Below are 27,625 nucleotides of genomic sequence, written 5' to 3'. Positions count from 1 at the left end.
CTTATTTTTGTTACATAGAGTGTATTATACCCCAAAGAAGCTTTTCCAGATCAGCTGCAGAGTTGATGCAAAAGGCCCAAAGTGCCAAGATACAGGCAATCTGATCCATATGATGTGGAGGTGTCCAAAGTTATTTAGGTACTGCGCAGGGATATTGGAAGACATTAATAATACTTTAGGGATTAAGATGGAACTGGATGCCATGGTATGTCTGCTGTGAAAAATAGAGGAAATTACTGCAAATGTAAATATTAAAACGGCAGTAATAAGATGCCTTTTCCAAGCACGAAAGATAATTGCCCAGAATTGGCAATCAGTGAGACCACCGATACTTTAAAAATGGGTTAAGGTGATGGATGCCACTGTATGGAGGAAACAAGTGGTATTTACTAGATAAAAGAAACATTGACAGATTTTTAAAGCTGTGGAAGCCATGGTTACATAAAATGGGTTGACCACCATAGAGGTGGCTAACAGGTTGGTAGAGATGGTGGATTAAAGGGTAGGTGGATAGTAAGATGAGGAAGGAGTAGAGAGGACGGGAAGGGGGGAGCATGGAGAGAGAAAGGAGAGTAAAATAAAATATACACAATATATTTATTTATTACACAAATAGCCACAGTGCATGGATATGATTGCTTACACTGCAACACAGAGAGGGAGGAGGGGGGGGGGGGGGAGGAAGGGTTGAAGGGTGGGAGGGGGTATAAAGGTTTATAGAATTAACAAGAGGTCAATTTTGCTTTTCCTGTTTTTAAGTGGATTAAATATGAAGGGTGCTTAACCCCCCTGGCGGTATTCCCGAGTCTGGCTCGGGGTGAAAATTCAGAACCATTAGTGGTAACCCCGAGCCAGACTCGGGATCACATTGCTGGATCCAGGATGAGTTTACTTACCTTATCCCCTGGATCCAGCGATGTCTCCCCGCACTGTGAGTGGCTTGTCCTCCGCTCTATTCATCACATCGCCTGGCTCTGTTCCCTGTGAGCGCTGCGACGCACAGGGACGGAGAACGGCGCTAAATTCAAAAAGTAAAACACACACATTACATACAGTATAATGTAATCTTACAGATTACATTGCTGCATGTAATTATTTCACATCCCCTTTGTCCCTAGTGGTCTGCCCAGCGTCCTGCATGTAGTTTTATATCATAAAAACTGTTCTTCATGCCTGGAAACTGGAGATTGTCCATAGCAACCAAAACTGTCCCTTTACATCAAAAGTGGTTTTAGACCAGCTAGAAAACAGTGATAATAAATTAATATCACCTGCAGAATTGAGCGATAATGATTTGTGGGGAGATCCGTCATCAAATACTGAAAAGTAATGACAGTGACAATTCTGCAACTGAGCAAATTTCTGTGTTTTTGATTTGATTACATTATTGAATCATTTTTATTATTATTATATTATCATTTGGTATACTTATTTATTATATTATAATTTATGATTTCATTTTTCAAACTTTATCATACCCGGGATGTCTGCTAGACTGTGGTTTGGACATATTTAAGTGAGTTATTCCTAAGAATTACAGGACTACAATATAAAATGCCAAATTTCCATGCAAAATAATGATACAGCTTTCAGCACCTAAAATCGGAAATAATCATACCGCCAGGGAGGTTAATAAGGTCACAGAAAGTTATATCAGTTTGATAATATGTCTGACATGGTAAAATCTATGATGCTACTGTAATATGCTCTTGGATCTTGATGTTTTTTTTGTATGTGGTGTATGTTTATTTTAAAATGATAATAAAAAGAAGGAAAAAAAAAGAAAAGAAGCGGCAACCATAGACTAATTTGCATCTTAGCCCAGTCCGCCCCATAAAACTGGTGCTACACTAACAGTGTAACGCAAGCCAGTGGGGACTCTTTCCATGCTGCCCCCCTGCAAAGTGTTGCCCTAGGCCTGGACCTTGTTGGCCTAGGCCAGGATACAATGTTTGCCAGAAAAAAGCCATTACTTTCAGCAAAAAACAAAATGGCACATTCTGAGTTTGCAAAAGGGCATATGGGAGGCTCCCAAAATGTATGGCGGAAGATGCTCTGGTCTGATGAGACTAAAATTTAACTTTGTGGCCATCAAAAAGAACTATATGTCTGGCGCAAACCCAACACATCACATCACCCAAAGAACACCATCCCCACAATGAAACATGGTGGTGGCAGCATCATGCTGTGGGGATGTATTTCAGCAGTCGGGACTTGGAAACTGGTCAGAGTTGAGGGAAAGGTGGATGGTGCTAAATACAGGGATATTCTTGAGCAAAACCTGTACCACTCTGTGTGTGATTTGAGGATGGAGGTTCACCTTCCAGCAGGACAATGACCCCAAACACACTGCTAAAGCAACACTTGAGTGGTTTAAGGGGAAACATGTAAATGTGTTGGAATGTCCTAGTCAAAGCACAGACCTCAATCCAATAGAAAATATGTGGTCAGACTTAAAGATTGCTGTTCACAAGAGCAAACCATCCAACTTGAAGGAGCTGGAGTCGTTTTGCTAGGAGGAATGGGCAACAATCCCAGTGGTAATAAACTATAAATTATTAATGCGCTAAAATCAATCCTCAATACTCAATATAGTATTGAATAAGTATCAAATAAATACATAAATATTAATAAATCCCTGTGCAGATAAATAAATATGAGATAAATAAATAACCCTATGGGTGAATAAATGTGATATACATAAACCAATTTGTCCGTAAATATATCTTCCTATTAAATAAATAAATGCAGGTGAAAGATTCAGATCCCTGAATGGATACCTTCTATACCAATAAATATATATACATATGAAGTGCCTTCCGTGCATATAATGCTAATTCCCAATAAACAAAATACATCCAGTATATAAATAAATAAATCAAATAAATCAAAAACTAGTCACATGCAGCTGCTCCATCTCCAATCTAGTTCAGACCACTCCTGTGCGCTGATCTCCTCAGAGCTTCATATGCAGTCTTTAGGAATACCTTATCACCCTCAGTCCTTCAGATTATGTCCACACACACTTTTATCCCACTACAGCATATATAGCATTTTCCTCCTTGCTCCTTACTCTGTATCTTTCACTCTACCATAAATGGAAATAAAGGAGAGAGAGAGAACAAGGGATAGTGTATTACTGTGACACAGGATGATAATAGAATGCATACACCAATCCTACTCACAAAACCAGTTAAAACATGAGTATTAAGCCGGGCGTCAAATTGTATTCCTCCTCACAGCCTCTCCGAACACTGAGGGCTTGACGTAACTGGCTCCTCCTCCCGACGCATTGCGTCACAGGTCACGTGACATTCTCAAGGGAAATGAGCCTAGCCACTGAGCGCATATAGGATCCGTAGCTGCACTGGTGCGGCGCTGTTTCGTCTTCAGCTTCTGTGTCCTGCTACCTGTATCTGATTGCCTTCCTGCTATACTGACCCAGTTTCATCTGACCTATCTGCTCTCTCTGATCTGACCCGGCCCGGACTGTCTGCCCCTGCTCTTGCCTGCTGCCCTGTTCAGTGTGCTTCTGTAATCCCGGCTCTACTCACACAGCTCCAGGGATTGCTGCCTCTGCGCTCATCAGCTCTTCAGGCCGCTGCCAGCCTCTGTCCACCATCACCTGCAATCCAGCCATCACTGAGGGATATCTATTCTGCTACCAGTACCAGCGGCTTCTACATCAGCAGGCACTCCTACCCACTGTGCTCACGAGACCACTGTTCCCATTCCAGTGGCTTCTGAACCAGCGTTCTAAGAGAGGTTTTCTCCTACAAGTCAGGCTCCGCTACCAGGTACTTAACATCAGCCCTGCCCCCTGCTCCCTCTTCACTGGCTTTGATTGACAGCATTAGGAGCCAATGACGCGTGTTGCGGCCTCTGAGCTTATAAGGGGCCAAAGAGAGAGCAGCAATGCTGCTGTCATGCACAACTCTGGATAGGAAACAGGTTTAGGTAAGTATAAGAGAGGGCTAGGGAAAGGAGAGCTGCACTCAAAAGGTTTTTTTTTTATTACCTTAATGACTTTAGAACCACTTTAAATGTATCTATTATTTGAGAATAACCTCCATAAGCAAGTATGGGGGTATTGGGATAATGATGGCTAATTCCTTAACTGATTTTCCTATATTACAGTATGTATTGAATACATCACCTATTGTCTGGTGCTACCATATTATAGGATACCATAAGTTCTGTACTCACATCATTAGCTGCATGTACTGTAGGTTTTACTTATAGCATTAGCACAGTTATCAGCGCGATGGTATTCTCTTTGCCTGTTTCCAGTAGTCTGCATCGATACTGATAATTGTATTATGAATTCTCACACCCATGTTTTATCCCAGTGTCACTGACAGATACCCCCTATTCTTCAATTTTGTTGTGTTGCCCATAGGTTATAAAATGCAAAGCAGCTGTTGCCTGGGCCCCAAATCAGCCACTTGATATTGAGGAGATTGAGGTACAACCACCAAAAGAAAAAGAGGTTCGGATTAAGGTAATTTTTTTTTTTTCAATCTACGATATTTACATAAATTACATAATTACATATCAGGGTTTGCCAACCATCAGTTTACTAACCGTTTGTAAAATTCAGTAATTTTTACAGCTGTCACTAAATGACCGTTAAAGAAATTGTATGGCAGTAAAAATCTGTCCTTTTTTTCCAGGCAGGTTAGTGCTGGCTTGGCAAGTGTAAGAAAGAACCCCTTGACAGCTTGATGCAGCACTAACAGCCACTTATTTAGGCAAAGTTTGGAACCAGTTGGGATTATTTTTAACCACTTATGGACCTCCCGCCGTCATTATACGTCAGCTGTTATGGTCCACTTTCAGATAAAAGTGGTCTCTGCTGCAGATTCGCCGCAAGATCACTTTTATCGGTGGCGGGAGAGGGCCCCCCCACCACGCTCCGGTGCCTTCCGCCACTTACTGGAGCCTCCGGCAGCAGCGGAGGTGACCGTGTCTACTCCCGCCTGTTGTATGGAGCTGAGTGAGGGGAAGATGGCCCCCACCTGTGTCCATACCATTGCAGTGCGGAAGTGATGTCAAAATGTCACTTCCGCCAATAGCACTTAAAGAGAGGTTTTTTGGGGGGATTTTTTTTCAAACTACATTTAATTTATTTATTTATTTTGCATATTAGTGTAAATATGAGATCTGAGGTCTTTTTGACCCCAGATCGCATATTTAAGAGGTCTTGTCATGCTTTTTTCTATTACAAGGGATGGCGTGTTTCTGAGGCTTCGTTCAGTCAGAGGAAGAATGGCGGTGTCACGTACCTGGTGGAAGGAGCCCGGAGTGCAGGGAGCGGCCTCTCGTAAGCCTCTGGCTCGAGATTCCCTGGGAGTGGGAACAGGGACTTTAGAGTTCAGAGGACACAAGTGCCAAACAGTTGGTAATAGGATTGGCCCTGGAACTGGCGTCAGACAGGGGCGGGTACTGGTAGGTGGTTCTGGAACAGCTGGTGAGCAGTCAGCGGCTGGCAGCGGGTACAGGTGTTCACCCAGGAACAGCTGATAGGTAGGCAGCAGACAGCAGCGGTCACAGATGGCAGACTGGAGCGGCTGGCAGGCAGGCAGCAGACAGCAGCGGTCACAGATGGCAGACTGGAGCGGCTGGCAGGCAGGCAGCAGACAGCAGCGGTCACAGATGGCAGACTGGAACAGCTGGCAGAACAAGCAGGGTCAAACACGGGCCGGGTCGTCAGCAGGCAGGCAGCAACGGTACAAAGGAGAAGGCAGAAGCGTGGTCAGACAGTCCGAGGGTCAAGGCTGGCAGCAAGCAGGAGTAGTCAGGAACAGGCCGGGTAGAACAGAGCAGGAACAATCAGGTAAGCAGAGGTAAGTCACGGGAACGCTGTAGACTGGACAGCACCGGGGCACTAGAATGGATTCCTTAAGAAGCCCTCTTGGCGCCAAGAACGGTCGCACGGTGTGCCCGCGCACGCCCACGTGAAACCGTGCAGCCGTTCGTGACCCCGCGCACCCGCGTGCGCTCGTTAGCAACCTCGCGCACCCGCGTGCGCACGTTCGTACCTGCTCGCACCCGCGTGCGTCCGTTCGCGCCAACGCGCGCCCAGGGAAACCTATTAACGCTCAACGAAGGGATTCTGCGGATAGGTCTTCCCTGAGCCACTGGATTCCGGAGACGACTGGACAGGCGGAGAAGGTGGCCGATGCCTTTAAACAATTCTTTTGTCCTCAGCACCCAGGGCTGTTAGGTTTAAGCAACTATCGGCAGCGTCTGCATTATATGGTGCAGGAATATCTAGGGGCAAGAGAAGACTTAGAGAGCTTTCCAACTGAGCATTCACTGGGTTACTGGGTCTTGAGGATGGACCACTGACCAGAACTTGCTCAATATGTAATCAAGCTACTGGCCTGTCCTGCATCCAGCGTCCACAGACTCCATTGATAGGCTGACATTTATCAAAATGAATCAGTCCTGGATCAGCAGCTATCAAGCCCCTGATGCTGATGTAACTGAATTTGCTAGGGATATGGGATCCCTTGAAGACTGCTTATGCTGCCTATTCTATTATTGTTGATTATTATGATTATGCTAGCTTCCAACTATATTTGTGGCTTAGGGCACCACCAACACCCAAGGCCCAATTTTTCTGCACCTGTTTGACAGGGGCAAGTAATTTACATTTTTTACAAATTTTTAACAACAAGGCCATTTCCTGTGCCCAGCAAGAGTAACTGTGAGGGGTTACAGCGTTCAGGCACCACCAACACCCAAGGCCCAATTTTCTGCATCTGTTTGACAGGGGCATGCAATTTCCTTATTTTTACAAATTTTTAACAGCAGGGCCCATTCTTGTGCCCAACAAGAGTAACTGTGAGGGGATAGGGGCAGCGTTTTTAGTGATCTTGTGCCTGGGCTCGGGTGTGGACGGGACCCTTGTACCAACCACAGGGGTGTCCTGGACAGGAGGCACAGAAGGAGCAAAAGAGGACACCAGGAGACAGCACTGCCAGGAAAGTCTCCAGGGAGAGGAACAACTAGTCACAGCCAGGAGGGCTGGTGAGTAGCATGCACAGTCCTGAGAGAACTGGGGAGGCACGCCTGAGAGGACTGGGAGGATGCAGTCTGGGATGGGTGCAAAGCCAGAGGAATGGACTTTGGTGTCATGGGCAGTGGAGAAGGGCAGCTGCAGCCAGGAGGGCTGGCAGGGCCTGAAGATGGCTGACTGGGATCAGTAGTTGCATGTAGGGCAGCTAGGACCAGAGACTTTCTATCTTGCTACACTATACGGTCCTTGCTTGTAAAAGGTAATTGCTAAGGCATGGCAGAGCCAGTGTCAGGCATCAATGAAAGTGACATTCACCAAACACTCATTGGTAACTTCCTGGTCACTATGTTTTAAGATGCAGTAGTTGATTCACCTGAAGTGCATGTTTGGTGAATGTTACATACAATGCTTTATAAATACTCCAATATATACTTTTTTATTCAGAAGCAGAAGTGTGTGTATTTTATGGTTAAGTTTGTATAAAATATCCAATCATTTATTTTTATTTTTTGTCATTATGTTCAGATGGTAAACACAGGAATATGTGGAACAGATGACCATGCACTTGACAATACTACAGGAATGGCGCATTTTCCTGTTATTTTGGGTCACGAGGGAGCTGGAATAATTGAAAGTGTTGGAGAATGCATAACTGACCTAAAACCAGGTACTTTAAAAATGTCAGACGTTTAAAAAAAAAGTAAATTTTTTTTACAATTTTACATAAGCCATTATTAGTGATAAAAATTAGTGATAAAAAAAAAATCCATTTTGATCTGCATCCTCTGATTATGTACAAGTATAAAAATTCAATGTCACTTCTTTGTACCTTGGACAAATCTATTCACAGCATGTGTAAAAAACACTCCCAAAAATATAATTTCCTTCTCATGTGATTGACTCACTTTTTTTTCTTAGGATTTTGCTCAATGCTTGGGGTTTAATGTCAGGTACTTAAGGAGTTACATTTTTCTGGACATGTTTTCAGAGTCCTAGAACTAAGCCTGGGTTCACACTAGTGCGAACACAGACATTGCATATGATTTGCACCGCATTTCTGTGCAGATCACATGCAATGTCTGTGCGATGCAAATTTAGCCATACAAACTGTATGGCTGAAATCACATTGTATTCGCACCAAAATGGTGCAGGACTCTTTCACACCCATGCGATCTGATTCCTGTACCATTTGACAGTTCGCACTGCGATCTGCGAACCACTGAGGATGTCATTAACTTTCTATTGACACCCGCAGTGGTTCGCAGAGGGCAGTGTGAATTGGTTCCCGCATCGCATATGTGTGAACCCAGCTTAAAGGAATGTGTTTCAGCACATAGACAGCTTCGGTGATAATCATTATATCGTATTTAACCACTTAAAGCGGGATTCCACCCTAAAGTGGAACCTCCGCTGATCGGAACCCCCCCCCCGCCGGTGTCACAATTGACACCTTTCAGGGGGGAGGGGGGTGGAGATACCTGTCAAAGGCAGGTATTTTCACCCACTTCCGGGCATAGCCTCCCACGGGAGTCCATGCCATTTCCTGCCCTGCCGCGCTGTCTGCTGGGACACACACGGGTCCCAGTGACAGCGCGGAGATTTCCGATTGCGCGGCGCGGCTCGCGCATGCGCAGTAGGGAACCGGGAAGTGAAGCCGATTCGCTTTACTTCCTGATTCCCTCACCTCGAATTGGGGCAGCAGCAGCCGAGGCCCGAGCAGTCGATCGGCCTCGGCTGCCGGCATCGCTGGAACCCGGGACAGGTGAGTGTCCATTTATTAAAAGTCAGCAGCTATAGTATTTATAGCTGCTGGCTTTTAATATTTTTTTTTGGGGCGGAATCCCTCTTTAAGGACCCAGCCTTTTTCTGAATTTTGTTGTTTACAAGTAAAATCAGTATTTTTTGCTGGAAAACTACTTAGAAACCCCATCTAGCTGCAGCCATAACCCTACCCTTGAAATAAGTGTGGCCTCTTATACTAAAATACCAAAATAGGAATAGTAGGAACTTGTACCATCATCCACTCTACTTAGCAACACGCCTGGTGTGTTATCCACCAAATGAATATAAGAAATAAGTGTGGCCTCTTATACTAAAATACCAAAATAGGAATAGTAGCAACTTGTACCATCATCCAGCTCTATATCACATCATAACCCTACCCTAGTAATGACGTAAGTTCCCAGTTAGGTGGTCGGCAACCAAAAATAATAATGTACCAGATTACCAAAACTTACCAAACTTGGGTTGGCTGCATTCATTTTAATTTTTCAGGGTTTGTTTTACCTTTTTCACCCATGAGTAATATGTTTCTTGTTGTAGTATGACAATGCTCACTCACCCTACTGTATAAGGACAACAGAAACAGGACAGGAGTACTAGAAGCTCCTTCTTTCCTCTTGTTCATAACATGGAAGCCGTCCTGTATCCCTCAGAACAATATAACTGATAACAGTAAAGCACAGGCAGAGCACAAGAAGTTATGAGCTGACACGTTTTCCTGCAAGATCAAAATATATATTTCTGCACTTATCAAATTTATATATATATATATATATATATATATATATATATATATATTTCAAAGATGAGAAGTATCGATGAGGTCACTTATGACTTACTGTATGCAGTGACAGTTTCCTGGTGTGATTGAAGAGCATGGTGGGGGCAGAGAGCACTGAACAGCAGACGAAGATCACGGGGGGGGGGGTAATCAATAGCACTGGGGAGGAGCGCAGGTGGGTGGAGAACATGGGGGGGTGAAGATCACTGGGGGGGTGAAGATCACTGGGGGGGGGGGGGGTGACTGAAGAGCACCAGGAATGAAAGGTAGCATAGGACAGAACTTTCACCACGTCCCGCCTGCTGAACCAAATAGGCAGGGTGAGCGGTCCTACTTATGCAATAAGTACATTTTTTACTGCATCATTGTATGATCCTGTTTGTCCTCATCTTAGGTTAGGGACCTAAAGGGCACTAAAAAAGTTTGTATTTCCTTAGGTTAAATATGAACATTATTGCAAATGAACTGTATGTGGAACAAATAGCAGTGGAGCTCTCAGCAAATTCTCATATATTTTCCTCTGTCTCTTTAACAAATGTTGTAAACATCTGTATGAAGTATCAAGGAGAGATCATGTCTACAAGGAGGCTACTTTTCCTACCCCATCTTAAAGAGGAGTTCCAACCTGGGGATAAAAAAATAAAAGTCAGCAGCTACAAATACTGTAGATGCTAAACTTTTAATATAAGGATACTTACCTGTCCAGGGATTTTGCAATGTTGGCAGGCGTCAGTATCTTCACTAAGGGAAACAGGAAGTGAAGCGTTGCGGCTTCACAGCCTTTTCCCTGCTGCCCATGCGCGAATCACACTGCGCTTTCTGTATGGTCTCACTGTCTTCTGGGACCTGTTTGTCTCCCAGAAGGCAGCTGGGGGGGGGGGGGGAGTAGCTTGAAATTGCGTAGATGGTCGCACAACGATTGCGGCGATCTTACCTGTTAGTGGGAGCGGGTACCTGGTTTTGACAGGTATCCGCTCCCCCCTCTCCCCCGAAAGGTGCCAAATGTGGCAGCAGAGGGGGGTGAAGCAAACAAGCAAACCTTCCCCTTTTGGGTGGAGCTCCGCTTCATATTAACTGGCCCATAGTGTTAAAGGAATCCTTTGTCATTGAATGATTGTTTGTAAACTGAAGAATTATAAACATAAATGTTAGTTTAAAAATGTATAAACGTAAAAATTACTCAAAACTCCTTTAAAAGGAACTGTATACTTTGTGTTTGGAAAAGAAGCCTGGGTATCTATCTACTATATCTACATGATAATATTGCAATGTTTTTATAACTTCTGAGCGTTCAACCATTTTTAAGATTGCTGTAACTTTATATATGTTTTGATATTGTTTTTGATTAAAAAAAATAGTGCATATTTCACGTAGTGTAATAATAGCTTTTCTTGTTTTTAGGAGATAAGGTTATTCCATTTTGTATTCCTCAGTGTGGAAAGTGCAGTTCTTGTTTAAATCCAAATGCCAATTTTTGCTTTAAATCACAGTAAGTACTTAAAAACAAGGAACTCTTATATCCTATAAGTTGCTTAAATTTGTGTTATTATTCAGGGGCCTCAAACTGGCGACCCTCCAGCTGTTGCAAAACTACAAGTCCCATGAAGCATTGCAAGGCTGACAGTTACAAGCATGACTCCCACAGGCAGATGATGGGACTTTTTGTAGTAGTTTTGCAAAAGCTGGAGGGTCACCAGTTTGAGACCCCTGATTTACACAGAACCTTTTCCTAAGAAAACTGTTTCTGTAACTGAATATAAAGTATTGGGTGAGGTTCAGCTTTAATTTGTCAGTGTATTTAAATCTGCAAGAACATCCAACACTGTCCTCCCCCCAACTGACAATGCTGCTGTCCAAGGGTGTCTCCGTGCTACTTTATCCAGAGTGTAAGTACTTTCAGTCAAGAAGTGTGTTACTAGCAAGATCACCAGGCAAAAACAAAGGGGAAAAAAAACAATGCAGCCACCACATCTAAGGCTTGGGAAACTGCAATATATTACATTTTTTCATTTTAAGTTTAATACAGCTTTAGGCTGGGTTCACACAGATGCGGCTTTTAGCAGGGGTCTGGTGCATCTCCCTGTTCTCCATTTCAGGGACGAATCGGGTCCGAACTTTTGCCTAAATTTGGACCTGAAGCAGAGCCAAAGACACAGAGGACTCTTGTGCAAGCCACTCCGCAGCCACCACGAAGATGTGTGAACCAGCTCCATTGAGAGCCGACCACAATCTCCTGTCATGCATATGACCAGCGCCCCAGAACAGCCGCTATTGTGCCCCCCGCTGTGATTGCAACCTAGCTGTGTTCCTAGAGCATTATCTCTGTAAAGAGCCAATGATGCGGCTCTTTAACCATGTGATCGGCTGTGTGCAATCACAGCCGGTCACATGTAAATGCGGAAGTGCCGTTAATCGGCTCTCCTTACCTCACCTTAAGAGAGTGTGTGGCGAGGAGTGCCGATTAGCTGTATCTCTTTGCAGGAGAGACCAGAGCAGGTAATCAGGACACAGATCATCAGTGTCCTGATTACAGTAAAGCCCTGCACTGCCCATCAATGGCACTAATCAGTGCCCATCCTTGAAACAAATCAGTGCCCATGAGTGTTACAAATCAGTGCTGCCTCTCAGTGCCCATCAGTGCTGCCTCTCAGTGCCCATCAGTGCCTGCACATCAGTGCTGCCCATCAGTACTGCCTATCCATGCCTATCCTTTGCCATAAAAAGTGTATGGGGACCTTGGTCCTGCCCCAGGGGACAAGTATCAGTTGTAAAAAATGTTTTTAAAATGGCAGTTTTTTCAGGATCATTGATTTTAATGCTTAAAGTGAACCAATAAAAAATAAAAATTCCTTTAAATATTGTGCTTGGGAGGTGTCCTTAGTATGCCTGTAAAGTAGCGCATCTTTCCCATGTTTATTACTGTACCACAGCAAAATTTAATTTCTAAAGGAAAAAATGTAATTTAAAATTGCTTGCGGCTGTAATGAATTGCTGGTTCCCGGCAATATAGAATAAAAATCAAAGAAAAAAAAACGGTGTAGGTTCTCCCCACCAGTCCATACCAGGTCCTTTGATTCTGGTATGGATATTAACCGGTTCCCGACCGGTGCACGCCGATGTACATCGGCAGAATGGCACGGGCAGGCATATTGGCATACAGGTACGTCCAATCTTTAATGCTGCCCTGCCATCGCGAGCGTGCCGCCGTGCCAGTCGGGACCCCCGTGAGTCCGGTCGTGGTTCCCGCGGACTCGATCGCCGCGGGCATACCCGCGATTGTCTCACGGGGCGGCTGAATGGAGAAATGCCATTGTAAACAGCATTTGCCCGTTCTGCCTCGCAACTAGCGACGCTGATCTCTGCTCCATGTGATTGGAGCAGAGATCAGTGTTTACTAAATGAAAGTCCAGCCCCCCACAGTTAGTAACACACCCCTAGGAACACTTAACCCCTACACTGTCACCCACTGGTTAACCCTTTCACAGTGTAATTTACACAGTAATCACTGCATTTATATAGCAGTGATTGCTATATAAATGACAATGGTCCCAAAAATGTGTCAAAAATGTCTGATGTGCCCACCATAATGTTGCAGTCACAATAAAAATCGCTGATCGCTGCCATTACTAGTAAAAAGAAAATTATTAATAAAAATGCCATAAAACTATCCCCTATTTTGTAAACGCTATACCTTTTGCGCAAACCAATCAATAATGGCTTATTGCGATTTTTTTACCAAAAATATGTAGAACAATACGTATCAGCCTAAACTGAGGGAAAAAACGTTTTTTTTATATATTTTTGGGGAATATTTATTATAACAAAAAGTAAAAAATAATGTGTTTTTTTCAAAATTGTCGCTCTATTTTTGTTTATAGCGCAAAAAATAAAAACCGTAGAGGTGATCAAATACCACCAAAAGAAAGCTCTATTTGTGGGAAAAAAGGACGCCAATTTTGTTTGGGAGCCACGTCGCATGACCACGCAATTGTCAGTTAAAGCGACGCAGTGCTGAATCGCAAAAAACGGTCTGGTCTTTGACCAGCAAAATGGTCCGGGGCTGAAGTGGTTAAGGGGAACTCCACTCCAAAATGTAAAAAAAAAAATGGCGTAGAGGTTCCCCCCAAAAGCCATACCAGACCCTTATCCGAGCACGCAACCTGGCAGGTCAGAAAAGGGGGGAAGCGAGCGCCCCTCCCCCCTCCTGACCCATACCAGGCCACATGCCCTCAACATGGGGAGGGTGCTTTGGGGTCCCCCCAAAACACCTTGTCCCCATCTTGATGGAGACAAGGGCCTCATCCTCACAACCCTTGCCCAGTGGTTGTGGGGGTCTATGGGGGGCTTATTGGAATCTGGAAGCCCCCTTTAACAAGGGTGCCCCCATATTCCACCCCCTTATGTGAATGGGTAAAGAAGCAGCTGGAGGAAGAAGGAGAAAACCAAAGGAAGACCGGAGAAATATGCGTGGAAAGAAAAATACATTTTTAATAAAGGAATTTTCAAAAAACAGCTATTGTATTTTATCACATTTCACTGCTTTTTTAGGTGAATGGGTAGAGGTACAATGTACCCAATAACCATTCACATGGGGGGGCCGGGATCTGGGGGCCCCCTTGTTAAAGGGGGCTTCCAGATTCTGATAAGCCTCCCTCACGCAGACCCCCACAACCACTGGGCAAGGATTGTGGGGATGAGGCCCTTGTCCCCATTAAAATGGGGGAAAGGTGCTTTGGGGGACCCCAAAGCACGCTCCCCATGTTGAGGGCATGTGACCTGGTATGTTTCAGGAGGGGGCACTCGCTCATCCCCCCCTTTCCTTACCTGCCAGGTTGCGTGCTTGGATAATCATCTGGTATGGATTTTGAATTTTGGGGGGACCCCTACGCTAATTTTTTTCTAATTATGAAGCAGGGTTCCCTTTAAACTCCATACCAGACCTGAAGGGCCTGGTATGAATTTTGGGGGGACCCCATGACAATTCTTTTTTTCATTTTGCCGTGAGGTATGCACTGGGGGGGAACCCTACCCAGTTTTTTTCCTTGATTTTTGAATAGCTGGATTTTTGGAATTCCACACCAGAATATTTTTGAATAATTACATACCATTGTCTGCATTTAAAGAGTTAAAATTATGGAATAAACCAAACTGAGCACAATGTACGTCTTCAGGAGGTGATACTATTGATGGGATTCAAACCCGTGGCTTGAACCTTTGAAGGTATCAGGGCCTATCACTATGCTATGGAGCTGAGCACAATCATACATAGAAGAAAGTACTATTACTAATGTTTGCTTCTTTTTATTGTATACAATAATGTTTTGCATTTGAGGCATTATTATTATAATTATGTTTATTAATATGGTACCATAAGGAGGGAAAAAAAGTGGGACTTTAAAATGAAGCGGCTGAAGTGTGAGGGTCAGAAAAAGGTAATTTAATTGAATCCATAATATATGATACAGAGTAAATTCATATATATACATACATACATGTGCCATTGTAGGGCACAAAATGTGTTATATGGAGACATCAAGGTGTATGTAAAGACACATAAAGTCAAAAAACATATATGAACAGTAAATAGTATGTGGAGCAACAGCATAGCCTAAAAATGCCTCAGGGCGACATATCCGGTACCTGTGTTTGTAATCACATAATGTAAACATAAATGTACTGAATTAATATTAAAAATTAATTAGAAGTAACGTCGGGCCGTAGTAATTATCACTGTAGCATCAAATGTAGCTCTACGCGTTTCGTGGATGTATTCTCCACTCATCAGGAGCAGATGCGACAGATACCTGTAAAATATATAGATATGGTAAACCACACTCTGTATAGAGGGGAATAGGTACAGTACATAGAGTGCTTTCAAAAGAGGTTAACTAAGCATATCTACCATCCCCGGCAGCGAACATAGCAAACAGCAACTGGTCCGTGGTGCGTCGGAGGCGCAGATCGCCCCGCCCGGGAGCTGAGGCGGCATATTTGGGCGGCGGATATAGTGAACAGGTGCCTGGGTATGAAGATAAATTCCATGTGCTAACAGTGCTGGTATATGGAGAATAGGCGTATCTAAAACAAAGTATGTACATGAGCGTTAAGTGAGCGTGTAAAAGAATTGTAATGAAATAAAAGAGATTGTAAGTGTGTGAGGTGAAAAAATAAATATACAAAGAATTGCGTGATAATGAGAAATAGTGTGTGGGAATGAGAGTGTATAAAAATGAAATGTATGGAGAGTGTTGGAGCAATGCAGGTGAAGACTAGAGGATGAAGTGTAGACATATATGTTGGTTGTGATGTGCCTGCAGAGGTATGAAAAGGATAAACAGTGTAGTGAGAGTGTGGAGTGTGAAATGAGCCAAAGCAGAGAGAGTGCTAGGTGAGTGCGGTAAAAGGATATGTACATCGGGTACAGCCAAGAACGGACTTGGTTTATTGGTGTATGTTGACAACAAGTCTAAGTATTTTATATGACATCTCCGGTACAATCCCTATGGTTATACATGAATACTCATGTCCTATGCATGTCTATGTCTCTGGTGGTGATCTGCATTTGGCTGCTGGTAGCGTTGGTGGCGTTGGCGGCCCCTTTTCCTCACCTATGGGAGCTGCGATGCACATTGTGGGCTCCTCCCCCTCCTCCCTGCACATATAATTTTTATGTCCGGGAGGTTCGGGTGGTTGTCCCTCCGTGCATCGGCGCCACGGTTTGCGGATTTATTTTTTTTATTTTTTATTTTTTTTTTTTTCGTACCATCTACGTGACCCTGACGGGGGTGTTTGGGCGGCGCCAATTGCTGGGCAGCTCCACCTGCTCTAGTGTTGGCGCCCCTCCCCCCCCCCCCCTCGGTTCACACACGTGGTGCTGGCGGCTTGTATTTGGGCTTTCCCAGGTGAGGATGGCTGATTGACACAGCCGGTCTCCTCCTGTGGTTCCTGCACACCAGTTGATTTCTTACTGGGTGATGCTGGGTTTACAGCTATCGGGTAGGTGTAATTTGGTTCTGGATTCACTTTGGTTGTTTTTTTTTTGTTTGCCCTTTGTTATATCACTTTGTATCACCTATACACTCACTTGTTTTACATCTTTATCCTTTTACCGCACTCACCTAGCACTCTCTCTGCTTTGGCTCATTTCACACTCCACACTCTCACTACACTGTTTATCCTTTTCATACCTCTGCAGGCACATCACAACCAACATATATGTCTACACTTCATCCTCTAGTCTTCACCTGCATTGCTCCAACACTCTCCATACATTTCATTTTTATACACTCTCATTCCCACACACTATTTCTCATTATCACGCAATTCTTTGTATATTTATTTTTTCACCTCACACACTTACAATCTCTTTTATTTCATTACAATTCTTTTACACGCTCACTTAACGCTCATGTACATACTTTGTTTTAGATATGCCTATTCTCCATATACCAGCACTGTTAGCACATGGAATTTATCTTCATACCCAGGCACCTGTTCACTATATCCGCCGCCCAAATATGCCGCCTCAGCTCCCGGGCGGGGCGATCTGCGCCTCCGACGCACCACGGACCAGTTGCTGTTTGCTATGTTCGCTGCCGGGGATGGTAGATATGCTTAGTTAACCTCTTTTGAAAGCACTCTATGTACTGTACCTATTCCCCTCTATACAGAGTGTGGTTTACCATATCTATATATTTTACAGGTATCTGTCGCATCTCCTCCTGATGAGTGGAGAATACATCCACGAAACGCGTAGAGCTACATTTGATGCTACAGTGATAATTACTACGGCCCGACGTTACTTCTAATTAATTTTTAATATTAATTCAGTACATTTATGTTTACATTATGTGATTACAAACACAGGTACCGGATATGTCGCCCTGAGGCATTTTTAGGCTATGCTGTTCCTCCACATACTATTTACTGTTCATATATGTTTTTTGACTTTATGTGTCTTTACATACACCTTGATGTCTCCATATAACACATTTTGTGCCCTACAATGGCACATGTATGTATGTATATATATGAATTTACTCTGTATCATATATTATGGATTCAATTAAATTACCTTTTTCTGACCCTCACACTTCAGCCGCTTCATTTTAAAGTCCCACTTTTTTTCCCTCCTTATTGTGCTAAATACCGGGATGGAGGCGCTAACCCGTGCCTCATTTAAAGTCCCAAACTGCTGCGCCTACTGTTACAGGGATGGGAGCGGCTGGAGATTTGGATTAGTAGTGCTCCCCTGCTATCCATGTGCTAGGGTCATTCTTTAGATGTCCATATGCCCTACAGGGATATGTACATCGGGTACAGCCAAGAACGGACTTGGTTTATTGGTGTATGTTGACAACAAGTCTATTAAGTATTTTATATGACATCTCCGGTACAATCCCTATGGTTATACATGAATACTCATGTCCTATGCATGTCTATGTCTCTGGTGGTGATCTGCATTTGGCTGCTGGTAGCGTTGGTGGCGTTGGCGGCCCCTTTTCCTCACCTATGGGAGCTGCGATGCACATTGTGGGCTCCTCCCCCTCCTCCCTGCACATATAATTTTTATGTCCGGGAGGTTCGGGTGGTTGTCCCTCCGTGCATCGGCGCCACGGTTTGCGGATTTATTTATTTATTTATTTATTTATTTTTTTTTTTTTTTTTCGCGGCATCGCGCCGACGCCGCAGGTACCATCTACGTGACCCTGACGGGGGTGTTTGGGCGGCGCCAATTGCTGGGCGGCTCCACCTGCTCTAGTGTTGGCGCCCCTCCCCCCCCCCCCCCTCGGTTCACACACGTGGTGCTGGCGGCTTGTATTTGGGCTTTCCCAGGTGAGGATGGCTGATTGACACAGCCGGTCTCCTCCTGTGGTTCCTGCACACCAGTTGATTTCTTACTGGGTGATGCTGGGTTTACAGCTATCGGGTAGGTGTAATTTGGTTCTGGATTCACTTTGGTTGTTTTTTTTTTTGTTTGCCCACCTTTGTTATATCACTTTGTATCACCTATACACTCACTTGTTTTACATCTTTATCCTTTTACCGCACTCACCTAGCACTCTCTCTGCTTTGGCTCATTTCACACTCCACACTCTCACTACACTGTTTATCCTTTTCATACCTCTGCAGGCACATCACAACCAACATATATGTCTACACTTCATCCTCTAGTCTTCACCTGCATTGCTCCAACACTCTCCATACATTTCATTTTTATACACTCTCATTCCCACACACTATTTCTCATTATCACGCAATTCTTTGTATATTTATTTTTTCACCTCACACACTTACAATCTCTTTTATTTCATTACAATTCTTTTACACGCTCACTTAACGCTCATGTACATACTTTGTTTTAGATACGCCTATTCTCCATATACCAGCACTGTTAGCACATGGAATTTATCTTCATACCCAGGCACCTGTTCACTATATCCGCCGCCCAAATATGCCGCCTCAGCTCCCGGGCGGGGCGATCTGCGCCTCCGACGCACCACGGACCAGTTGCTGTTTGCTATGTTCGCTGCCGGGGATGGTAGATATGCTTAGTTAACCTCTTTTGAAAGCACTCTATGTACTGTACCTATTCCCCTCTATACAGAGTGTGGTTTACCATATCTATATATTTTACAGGTATCTGTCGCATCTGCTCCTGATGAGTGGAGAATACATCCACGAAACGCGTAGAGCTACATTTGATGCTACAGTGATAATTACTACGGCCCGACGTTACTTCTAATTAATTTTTAATATTAATTCAGTACATTTATGTTTACATTATGTGATTACAAACACAGGTACCGGATATGTCGCCCTGAGGCATTTTTAGGCTATGCTGTTGCTCCACATACTATTTACTGTTCATATATGTTTTTTGACTTTATGTGTCTTTACATACACCTTGATGTCTCCATATAACACATTTTGTGCCCTACAATGGCACATGTATGTATGTATATATATGAATTTACTCTGTATCATATATTATGGATTCAATTAAATTACCTTTTTCTGACCCTCACACTTCAGCCGCTTCATTTTAAAGTCCCACTTTTTTTCCCTCCTTATTGTGCTAAATACCGGGATGGAGGCGCTAACCCGTGCCTCATTTAAAGTCCCAAACTGCTGCGCCTACTGTTACAGGGATGGGAGCGGCTGGAGATTTGGATTAGTAGTGCTCCCCTGCTATCCATGTGCTAGGGTCATTCTTTAGATGTCCATATGCCCTACAGGGATATGTACATCGGGTACAGCCAAGAACGGACTTGGTTTATTGGTGTATGTTGACAACAAGTCTATTAAGTATTTTATATGACATCTCCGGTACAATCCCTATGGTTATACATGAATACTCATGTCCTATGCATGTCTATGTCTCTGGTGGTGATCTGCATTTGGCTGCTGGTAGCGTTGGTGGCGTTGGCGGCCCCTTTTCCTCACCTATGGGAGCTGCGATGCACATTGTGGGCTCCTCCCCCTCCTCCCTGCACATATAATTTTTATGTCCGGGAGGTTCGGGTGGTTGTCCCTCCGTGCTTTGGCGCCACGGTTTGCGGATTTATTTATTTTATTTTATTTTTTTTTCGCGGCATCGCGCCGACGCCGCAGGTACCATCTACGTGACCCTGACGGGGGTGTTTGGGCGGCGCCAATTGCTGGGCGGCTCCACCTGCTCTAGTGTTGGCGCCCCTCCCCCCCCCCCCCCTCGGTTCACACACGTGGTGCTGGCGGCTTGTATTTGGGCTTTCCCAGGTGAGGATGGCTGATTGACACAGCCGGTCTCCTCCTGTGGTTCCTGCACACCAGTTGATTTCTTACTGGGTGATGCTGGGTTTACAGCTATCGGGTAGGTGTAATTTGGTTCTGGATTCACTTTGGTTGTTTTTTTTTTTTGTTTGCCCACCTTTGTTATATCACTTTGTATCACCTATACACTCACTTGTTTTACATCTTTATCCTTTTACCGCACTCACCTAGCACTCTCTCTGCTTTGGCTCATTTCACACTCCACACTCTCACTACACTGTTTATCCTTTTCATACCTCTGCAGGCACATCACAACCAACATATATGTCTACACTTCATCCTCTAGTCTTCACCTGCATTGCTCCAACACTCTCCATACATTTCATTTTTATACACTCTCATTCCCACACACTATTTCTCATTATCACGCAATTCTTTGTATATTTATTTTTTCACCTCACACACTTACAATCTCTTTTATTTCATTACAATTCTTTTACACGCTCACTTAACGCTCATGTACATACTTTGTTTTAGATACGCCTATTCTCCATATACCAGCACTGTTAGCACATGGAATTTATCTTCATACCCAGGCACCTGTTCACTATATCCGCCGCCCAAATATGCCGCCTCAGCTCCCGGGCGGGGCGATCTGCGCCTCCGACGCACCACGGACCAGTTGCTGTTTGCTATGTTCGCTGCCGGGGATGGTAGATATGCTTAGTTAACCTCTTTTGAAAGCACTCTATGTACTGTACCTATTCCCCTCTATACAGAGTGTGGTTTACCATATCTATATATTTTACAGGTATCTGTCGCATCTGCTCCTGATGAGTGGAGAATACATCCACGAAACGCGTAGAGCTACATTTGATGCTACAGTGATAATTACTACGGCCCGACGTTACTTCTAATTAATTTTTAATATTAATTCAGTACATTTATGTTTACATTATGTGATTACAAACACAGGTACCGGATATGTCGCCCTGAGGCATTTTTAGGCTATGCTGTTGCTCCACATACTATTTACTGTTCATATATGTTTTTTGACTTTATGTGTCTTTACATACACCTTGATGTCTCCATATAACACATTTTGTGCCCTACAATGGCACATGTATGTATGTATATATATGAATTTACTCTGTATCATATATTATGGATTCAATTAAATTACCTTTTTCTGACCCTCACACTTCAGCCGCTTCATTTTAAAGTCCCACTTTTTTTCCCTCCTTATTGTGCTAAATACCGGGATGGAGGCGCTAACCCGTGCCTCATTTAAAGTCCCAAACTGCTGCGCCTATTAATATGGTACCAACCATGCTCATGTGCCATTGGCTATTGATTAGGGATGAGCTGAACACCCCCGGTTTGGTTCGCACCAGAACTTGCGAACAGGCAAAAAATTTGTGTGAACACTGTTAAAGTCTATGGGACATGAACATAAAAAAATCTAAATTGCTTATTTTAAAGGCTTATATACAAGTTATTGTCATAAAAAGTGGGGTGGTGGTCCCCCCAAAATCCATACCAGACCCTTATCCAAGCAAGCAACTAGGCAGGCCACAGAAAAAGAGGGGGGGGGGGTGAGAGAGAGCGCCCCCCTCCTGAACCGTACCAGGCCCCATGCTCTCAACATGGGGAGGGTGCTTTGGGGTCCCCCAAAAACATCTTGCCTCCATGTTGATTGGGACAAGGGCCTCATCTCCACAACCCTTGCCCGGTGGTTGTGGGGATCTGTGGGTGGGGGGCTTATCAAAATATGAAAGCCCCCTTTAACAAGGGGGACCTCCAGATCCCGCCCTATGTGCATGGGTATCGGGCACATTGTACCCCTACCCATTCACCAAAAAAAAGCAGTGAAATGCGACAAAAAAAAAATAGCTGGTTTTTGACAATTCCTTTATTGTAAAATAGCTCTAAGTGGTCTTCTCCCCTGAGCCGTGTCTCCCGCCATCATCTTCTCCTGCTGCTGTCTCACTTGCTGCCATCTTCTGTCACCGTCCTCTGTCGCTGTCTCTCCCGCCACCGCCTACTTCTCCCGCTTCCTCGCCGCCGTCTTCCTCCGTTGTGTTATCATCAACTGTATGGCATCTCTTACACAGCCATGGGGCATGACCATCCATTGACATCACATGGATGTCAAGCTGGTTCACACTGACAGCTGGAGGAAATCATGCGAGTTCAGCTGAACTCCCACGATTTCATTCCTGCATGTCAGTCCCAACTGTGGGAGGGAATTTCAGAGACTTTCTGCACTGATGTCAATAAAAATCGTACACTGAAGTCGCCAAAAAGTAGTACAGAAACTACTTTTGGAAATTGTGGCGCCGCACCAATTAGAACGGTGCAGTTGCTGCCAATATGTCAAATCGCATGTCAAATCGCACCAATGTGAACCAGGGCTGACATATACAACACTGCCTATCCACCGGCTGAATTCATTACCTGCAATTCTCCACAGCTGTTATATATAAAGATTCCACCTTTATCATTTACTTGCAGGTGTGCTGAAGAGATGCGTTTTTTTTTTTAGTGCACAAATACATATAGAAATAAGATATAGAAGAAAAATATTTCACTTGCCCAAAACCACCACCCCCAAAACTAATTACAAAGAAGAATAGAGGAAAAAAAAAACACAATAAGCTCAATAATGTACTTTTATTTTGCCAGCAGAAACAAAATTATGTACATATACATAGGGGTGACCATGTTCTGCTGGAAGCTGCATTTCTGTGTACATGGTTAACCACTTAAGGACCGCCGCATGGCAATGTACGTCGGCAGAATGGCACAGACAGGCACAAGCACGTACATGTACGTGCTTGCCTTCCAGCGGGTGGGGGGTCCGATCGGTCCGTTTCGCTTCAGGAGCGATCTGGGATGAGGGGATGGCTGTTGGTTTCTGGCCATCCCCTCTCGATCGCTCCTGGCAAATGAGAAGCTTCCCCCACCTGTGTATTGTAAACACAGGCAGGGAGGAAGTGATGTCATTCTCCTCGGGGCGGTCTTTTTGACCGGACTGCGAGGAGAACAGAGAAAGTAAGTGCACCAAACACTACACTGACATGTAGGTACACATAGGCACACAAATCCCCCCCCCCCCCCCCCCGATCACTCCCCTCCCAGTCACAGTGTCACTGATTGCAGTGATCATTTATTTACTGATCACTGCATTCAGTGTCAGTTGTGACAGTAAAAACTGTCAGGGCAGTTAGTGTTAGGTCTAGGGTAGCCCCCTACCCCCCTCAATAAAGGTTTAACCCCCTGCTAGCCCCAAGAGTTAACCCTTTCACTTCCTTTTGCCAGTGTCACTAAGCGATCGTTTTTCTGATCGCTGCATTAGTGTCACTAGTGCCGCTAGGTAGCTAGTTATTTTTTTAGGTTCACCGCCAGGTTTTTATAGCACTAGGTACCCCAATATACTACCCAATAATGGTTTTAACCCCCTGATTGCCCCTAGTTAACCCTTTTACCCCTTTTTGCCAGTGTCACTAAGCGATTGTTTTTCTGATCGCTGCATTAGTGTCACTGGTGCCGCTAGGTAGCTAGTTATTTTTTTAGGTTCACCGCCAGGTTTTTATAGTGCTAGGTACCCCCCATATACTACCCAATAACGGTTTTAATCCCCTGATTGCCCCTAGTTAACCCTTTCACCCCCTTTTGCCAGTGTCAATAAGTGATCGTTTTTCTGATCGCTGCATTAGTGTCACTGGTGCCGCTAGGTAGCTAGTTATTTTTTTAGGTTCACCGCCAGGTTTTTATAGCGCTAGGTACCCCCATATACTACCCAATCATGGTTTTAACCCCCTGATTGCCCCTAGTTAACCCTTTCACCAGCGATCACTGTATAAGTGCCACTGGTGACGCTGGTTAGCCAGTTAGTTATTTAGGTTCCCCGTCAGGTTTTTATATAGCGTCAGGGACCTCCATATACTACCTAATAAAGATTTTAACCCCCTGATTGCCCCTAGTTAACCCTTTCACCAGTGATCACCGTATAAGTGTTACGGGTGACTCTGGTTAGTTAGTTTGCTTTTTATAGCATCAGGGCACCCACCATTTATTACCCAATAAAGGTTTAACCCCCTGATCACCCGGCGGGTGATATCAATTAGCTTTTAGGGTCAGGGTCTGCGTCGCCCCAGGCAGCGCTAGGTTAGTGCCAGTACTGCTAACACCCACACGCAAAGCATAAACCTCCCGTAATGGTATAGATTCTGAACAGATCAATATCTGATCTGATCAGATCTATACTAGCGTCCCAGCAGTTTAGGGTTCCAAAAAAACACATTGTTAGCGGGATCAGCCCAGATACCTGCTAGCACCTGCGTTTTGCCCCTCCGCCCAGCCCACCCAAGTGCAGTATCAATCGATCACTGTCACTTACAAAACACTAAACACATAACTGCAGGGTTGGCAGAGTCAGGCCTGATCCTTGCGTTCGCTAACAGTTTTTTCTTTTTGGTAGCGTTTTATATTTAAATCCTGAAGGCAGTGCTTGGTTTTCGGGGCCCGTACGTGGCTAGGCTCCCAAAAAGTCCCCCACATGTGGTATCCCTGTACTCGGGAGAAGAAGCAGAATTTATTTTGGTGTGTAATTTCACTTATGCCCATAGCATGTGTGAGCAATATATCATTTAGTGACAAATTTGTGCAAAAAAAAAAAAAAATAATAATTGTAATATTCCTGCAACTTGTGGCAAAATATAAAATATTTCATGGACTCAACATGCTTCTCAGTAAATAGCTTGGGGTGTCTACTTTCCAAAATGGGGTCATTTGGGGGGGGGGGGGGGTTTGTGCTATTTTGGCATTTTATGGCCTTAGAAACTGTGATAGGTAGTGAGGAGTGAAATCAAAAATTTGCACCCTTAGAAATCCTGAAGGCAGTGATTGGTTTTCGGGGTCCCGTACACGGCTAGGCTCCCAAAAAGTCCCACATATGTGGTATCCCCGTACTCAAGAGAAGCAGCAGAATATATTTTGGGGTGCAATTCCACATATAACTATGGCATGTGTGAGCAATATATCATTTAGTGACAACTTTTTGTAAACTTTTTATTTTTTTATTTATTTTTGTGTCATTATTCAATCACTTGGGACAAAAAAAAAAAATTCAATGGGCTCAACATGCCCCTCAGCAATTTCCTTGGGGTGTCTACTTTCCAAAATGGGGTCATTTGGGGAGGGGGGTTTGTACTGCCCTGCCATTTTAGCACCTCAAGAAATGAGATAGGCAGTCATAAATTAAAAGCTGTGTAAATTCCAGAAAATTTACTCTAGTTTGTAGACGCTATAACTTTTGCGCAAACCAATAAATATACACTTATTGACATTTTTTTTACTAAAGACATGTGGCTGAATACATTTTGGCCTAAACGTATGACTAAAATTTAGTTCATTCGATTTTTCTTATAACAAAAAGTAGAAACTATCTTTTTTTTTTTAATTTTCAGTCTTTTTCCTTTTATATCGTAAAAAATAAATATCGCAGAGGCAATCAAATACCATCAAAAGAAAGCTCTATTTGTGGGAAGAAAAGGACGCAAATTTTGTTTGGGTACAACATTGCATGACCGCGCAATTACCAGTTAAAGCAGTGCAGTGCGAAATTGTAAAAAGACCTCTGGTCCTTAGGCTGACAATTGGTCCGGGGCTGAAGTGGTTAAGCAATGAGATGAAAGAGTAGAAGGTCAACAGATTCTCCCAAACCATGTTTGCATGGTCAGACAAGAACAATACAACACTGACAGCATGGCCACATAAATCCACTTTAGATGGAAAAAATGCACAAAAATTTCAGCAAACAAATAGCCCTAGTTGGGCGTTTGTCAATATGCACAATATCATTCCTTCTCCCCCACAAATCACAGCAAAAAAAAATGGCCAAATGAACCCCCCCCCCTATTGCAGCCCTTTATATAAGATAGGTTGTATTGTTAGCGCACTGACCCACGCCCAATAGAAGTACACGCCCACCAGTATCTTTATGTATGTCTAAAGTAATTGCACCTGATGAGCAGGAACACATAATACTATTTGCAACTGTGTTAGCCCTTGGCTATGTGCATCAAATCTCCAACTACAGGACAAAGATCAAAGTCCATTTGCATGCACATAAAAAAGGCAACAGTTTTCTAAGCATATGTACCCGTGCAGTGTAAACCCTACAATTTTAAATGTCCAAGTCCCTGGGCATGATTAGTGCTAACAAACATTAACATCACTCCCTGGCTGCAATGTGCTTCCAATCTAAAGTCCAAAACTAACTTTCTTACATTAGAGACTATTTTGATAGGAGAAAAATAAAATACCAGCATGTCTTTGGATTGTGGTGAGAAAACCACACAGGGAGAGCATATAAACTTTAACACAAGCATCAGGATGTTGGGGAACTGAACCAGCAACCCCAGTCCTGCTAGATGGAACTGCTACCCATTTAGCCAGCAGGCAGCCTCACACATGTTGTCTGCATCTCTGTGGTGGGAACCAGTCCTAAGACCATAGCCATGCTCAGTGTCACAAGCAATATACAATATATTATCTGAAGTATTGGGGCGCCTGCCTTTATATGCACATGAACTGTAATGGCATCCCAGTCTTATGCCCTGTACAAACGGTCAGACTTTCTGCCGAAAAATGTGCAATTGCATTGTGTTGTTGGAAAATCAGATCGTGTGTGGGCTCCATCGGAATTTTTCCATCTGAATTTCTGACACACAAAATTTGAGAGCTGGATCGAAAAATTTCTGACAACAAAATCCGATCTTTTAAATTACGATCGTGTGTAGACAATTCCGAAGGACAAAGTGCACGCATGCTCAGAATAAATTACATGACAAAAGCTATTGGCTACTGGCCTCTTTATAGTCCTGTTGTACGTGATTTACATCACCTTGTTCTGAACAATCGGATTTTCCGACAACTTTGTGCGACAGTGTGTATGCAAGACAAGTTTGGGCCAAAATCAGACGGATTTTGTCGTCGGAATGTCCGACCATGTATACAGGGCATAAGTCCGTAGGGTTCAAAATTCATTTGGCCCACCCTTTGCAGCTATAACAGCTTCAACTCTTCTGGGTATGCGGTCCACAAGGCTTGTTCTGTTGTGTTGAGGTCAGGACTCTGTGCAGGCCAGTCAAGTTCCTCCACCCCAAATTCACTCATCTATGTATTTATGGACCTTGCTTTGTGCACTGGCCAAATCATTTGGTGAAGAGGAAATTATGATGTGGGGCTGTTTTTCATGGGTTGGGCTTGGCCTTTTAGTT

General features: G+C 43.9%; 1 protein-coding gene across 1 annotated transcript in view; it reads left to right on the top strand.

Annotated features, from left to right (window-relative positions):
* Positions 1 to 27,625, top strand: part of LOC143974847 (alcohol dehydrogenase 1-like) — a 79,829-nt gene that overhangs the window by 26,140 nt on the left and 26,064 nt on the right. Inside the window, exons 2-4 of the mRNA XM_077476605.1 lie at positions 4,400 to 4,501; positions 7,550 to 7,691; positions 10,989 to 11,076. Coding sequence (XP_077332731.1) covers positions 4,400 to 4,501; positions 7,550 to 7,691; positions 10,989 to 11,076 — 332 coding nt within the window. The remainder of the gene's footprint in view (positions 1 to 4,399; positions 4,502 to 7,549; positions 7,692 to 10,988; positions 11,077 to 27,625) is intronic.

The sequence above is a fragment of the Lithobates pipiens genome, unplaced genomic scaffold (assembly GCF_037356315.1).
Source record: "Lithobates pipiens isolate NorthernLeopardFrog02 unplaced genomic scaffold, aLitPip1_a1.2 Scaffold_13, whole genome shotgun sequence".
Lineage (NCBI taxonomy): Eukaryota > Metazoa > Chordata > Amphibia > Anura > Ranidae > Lithobates > Lithobates pipiens.
This window is presented reverse-complemented; position numbering and strand designations above follow the sequence as displayed.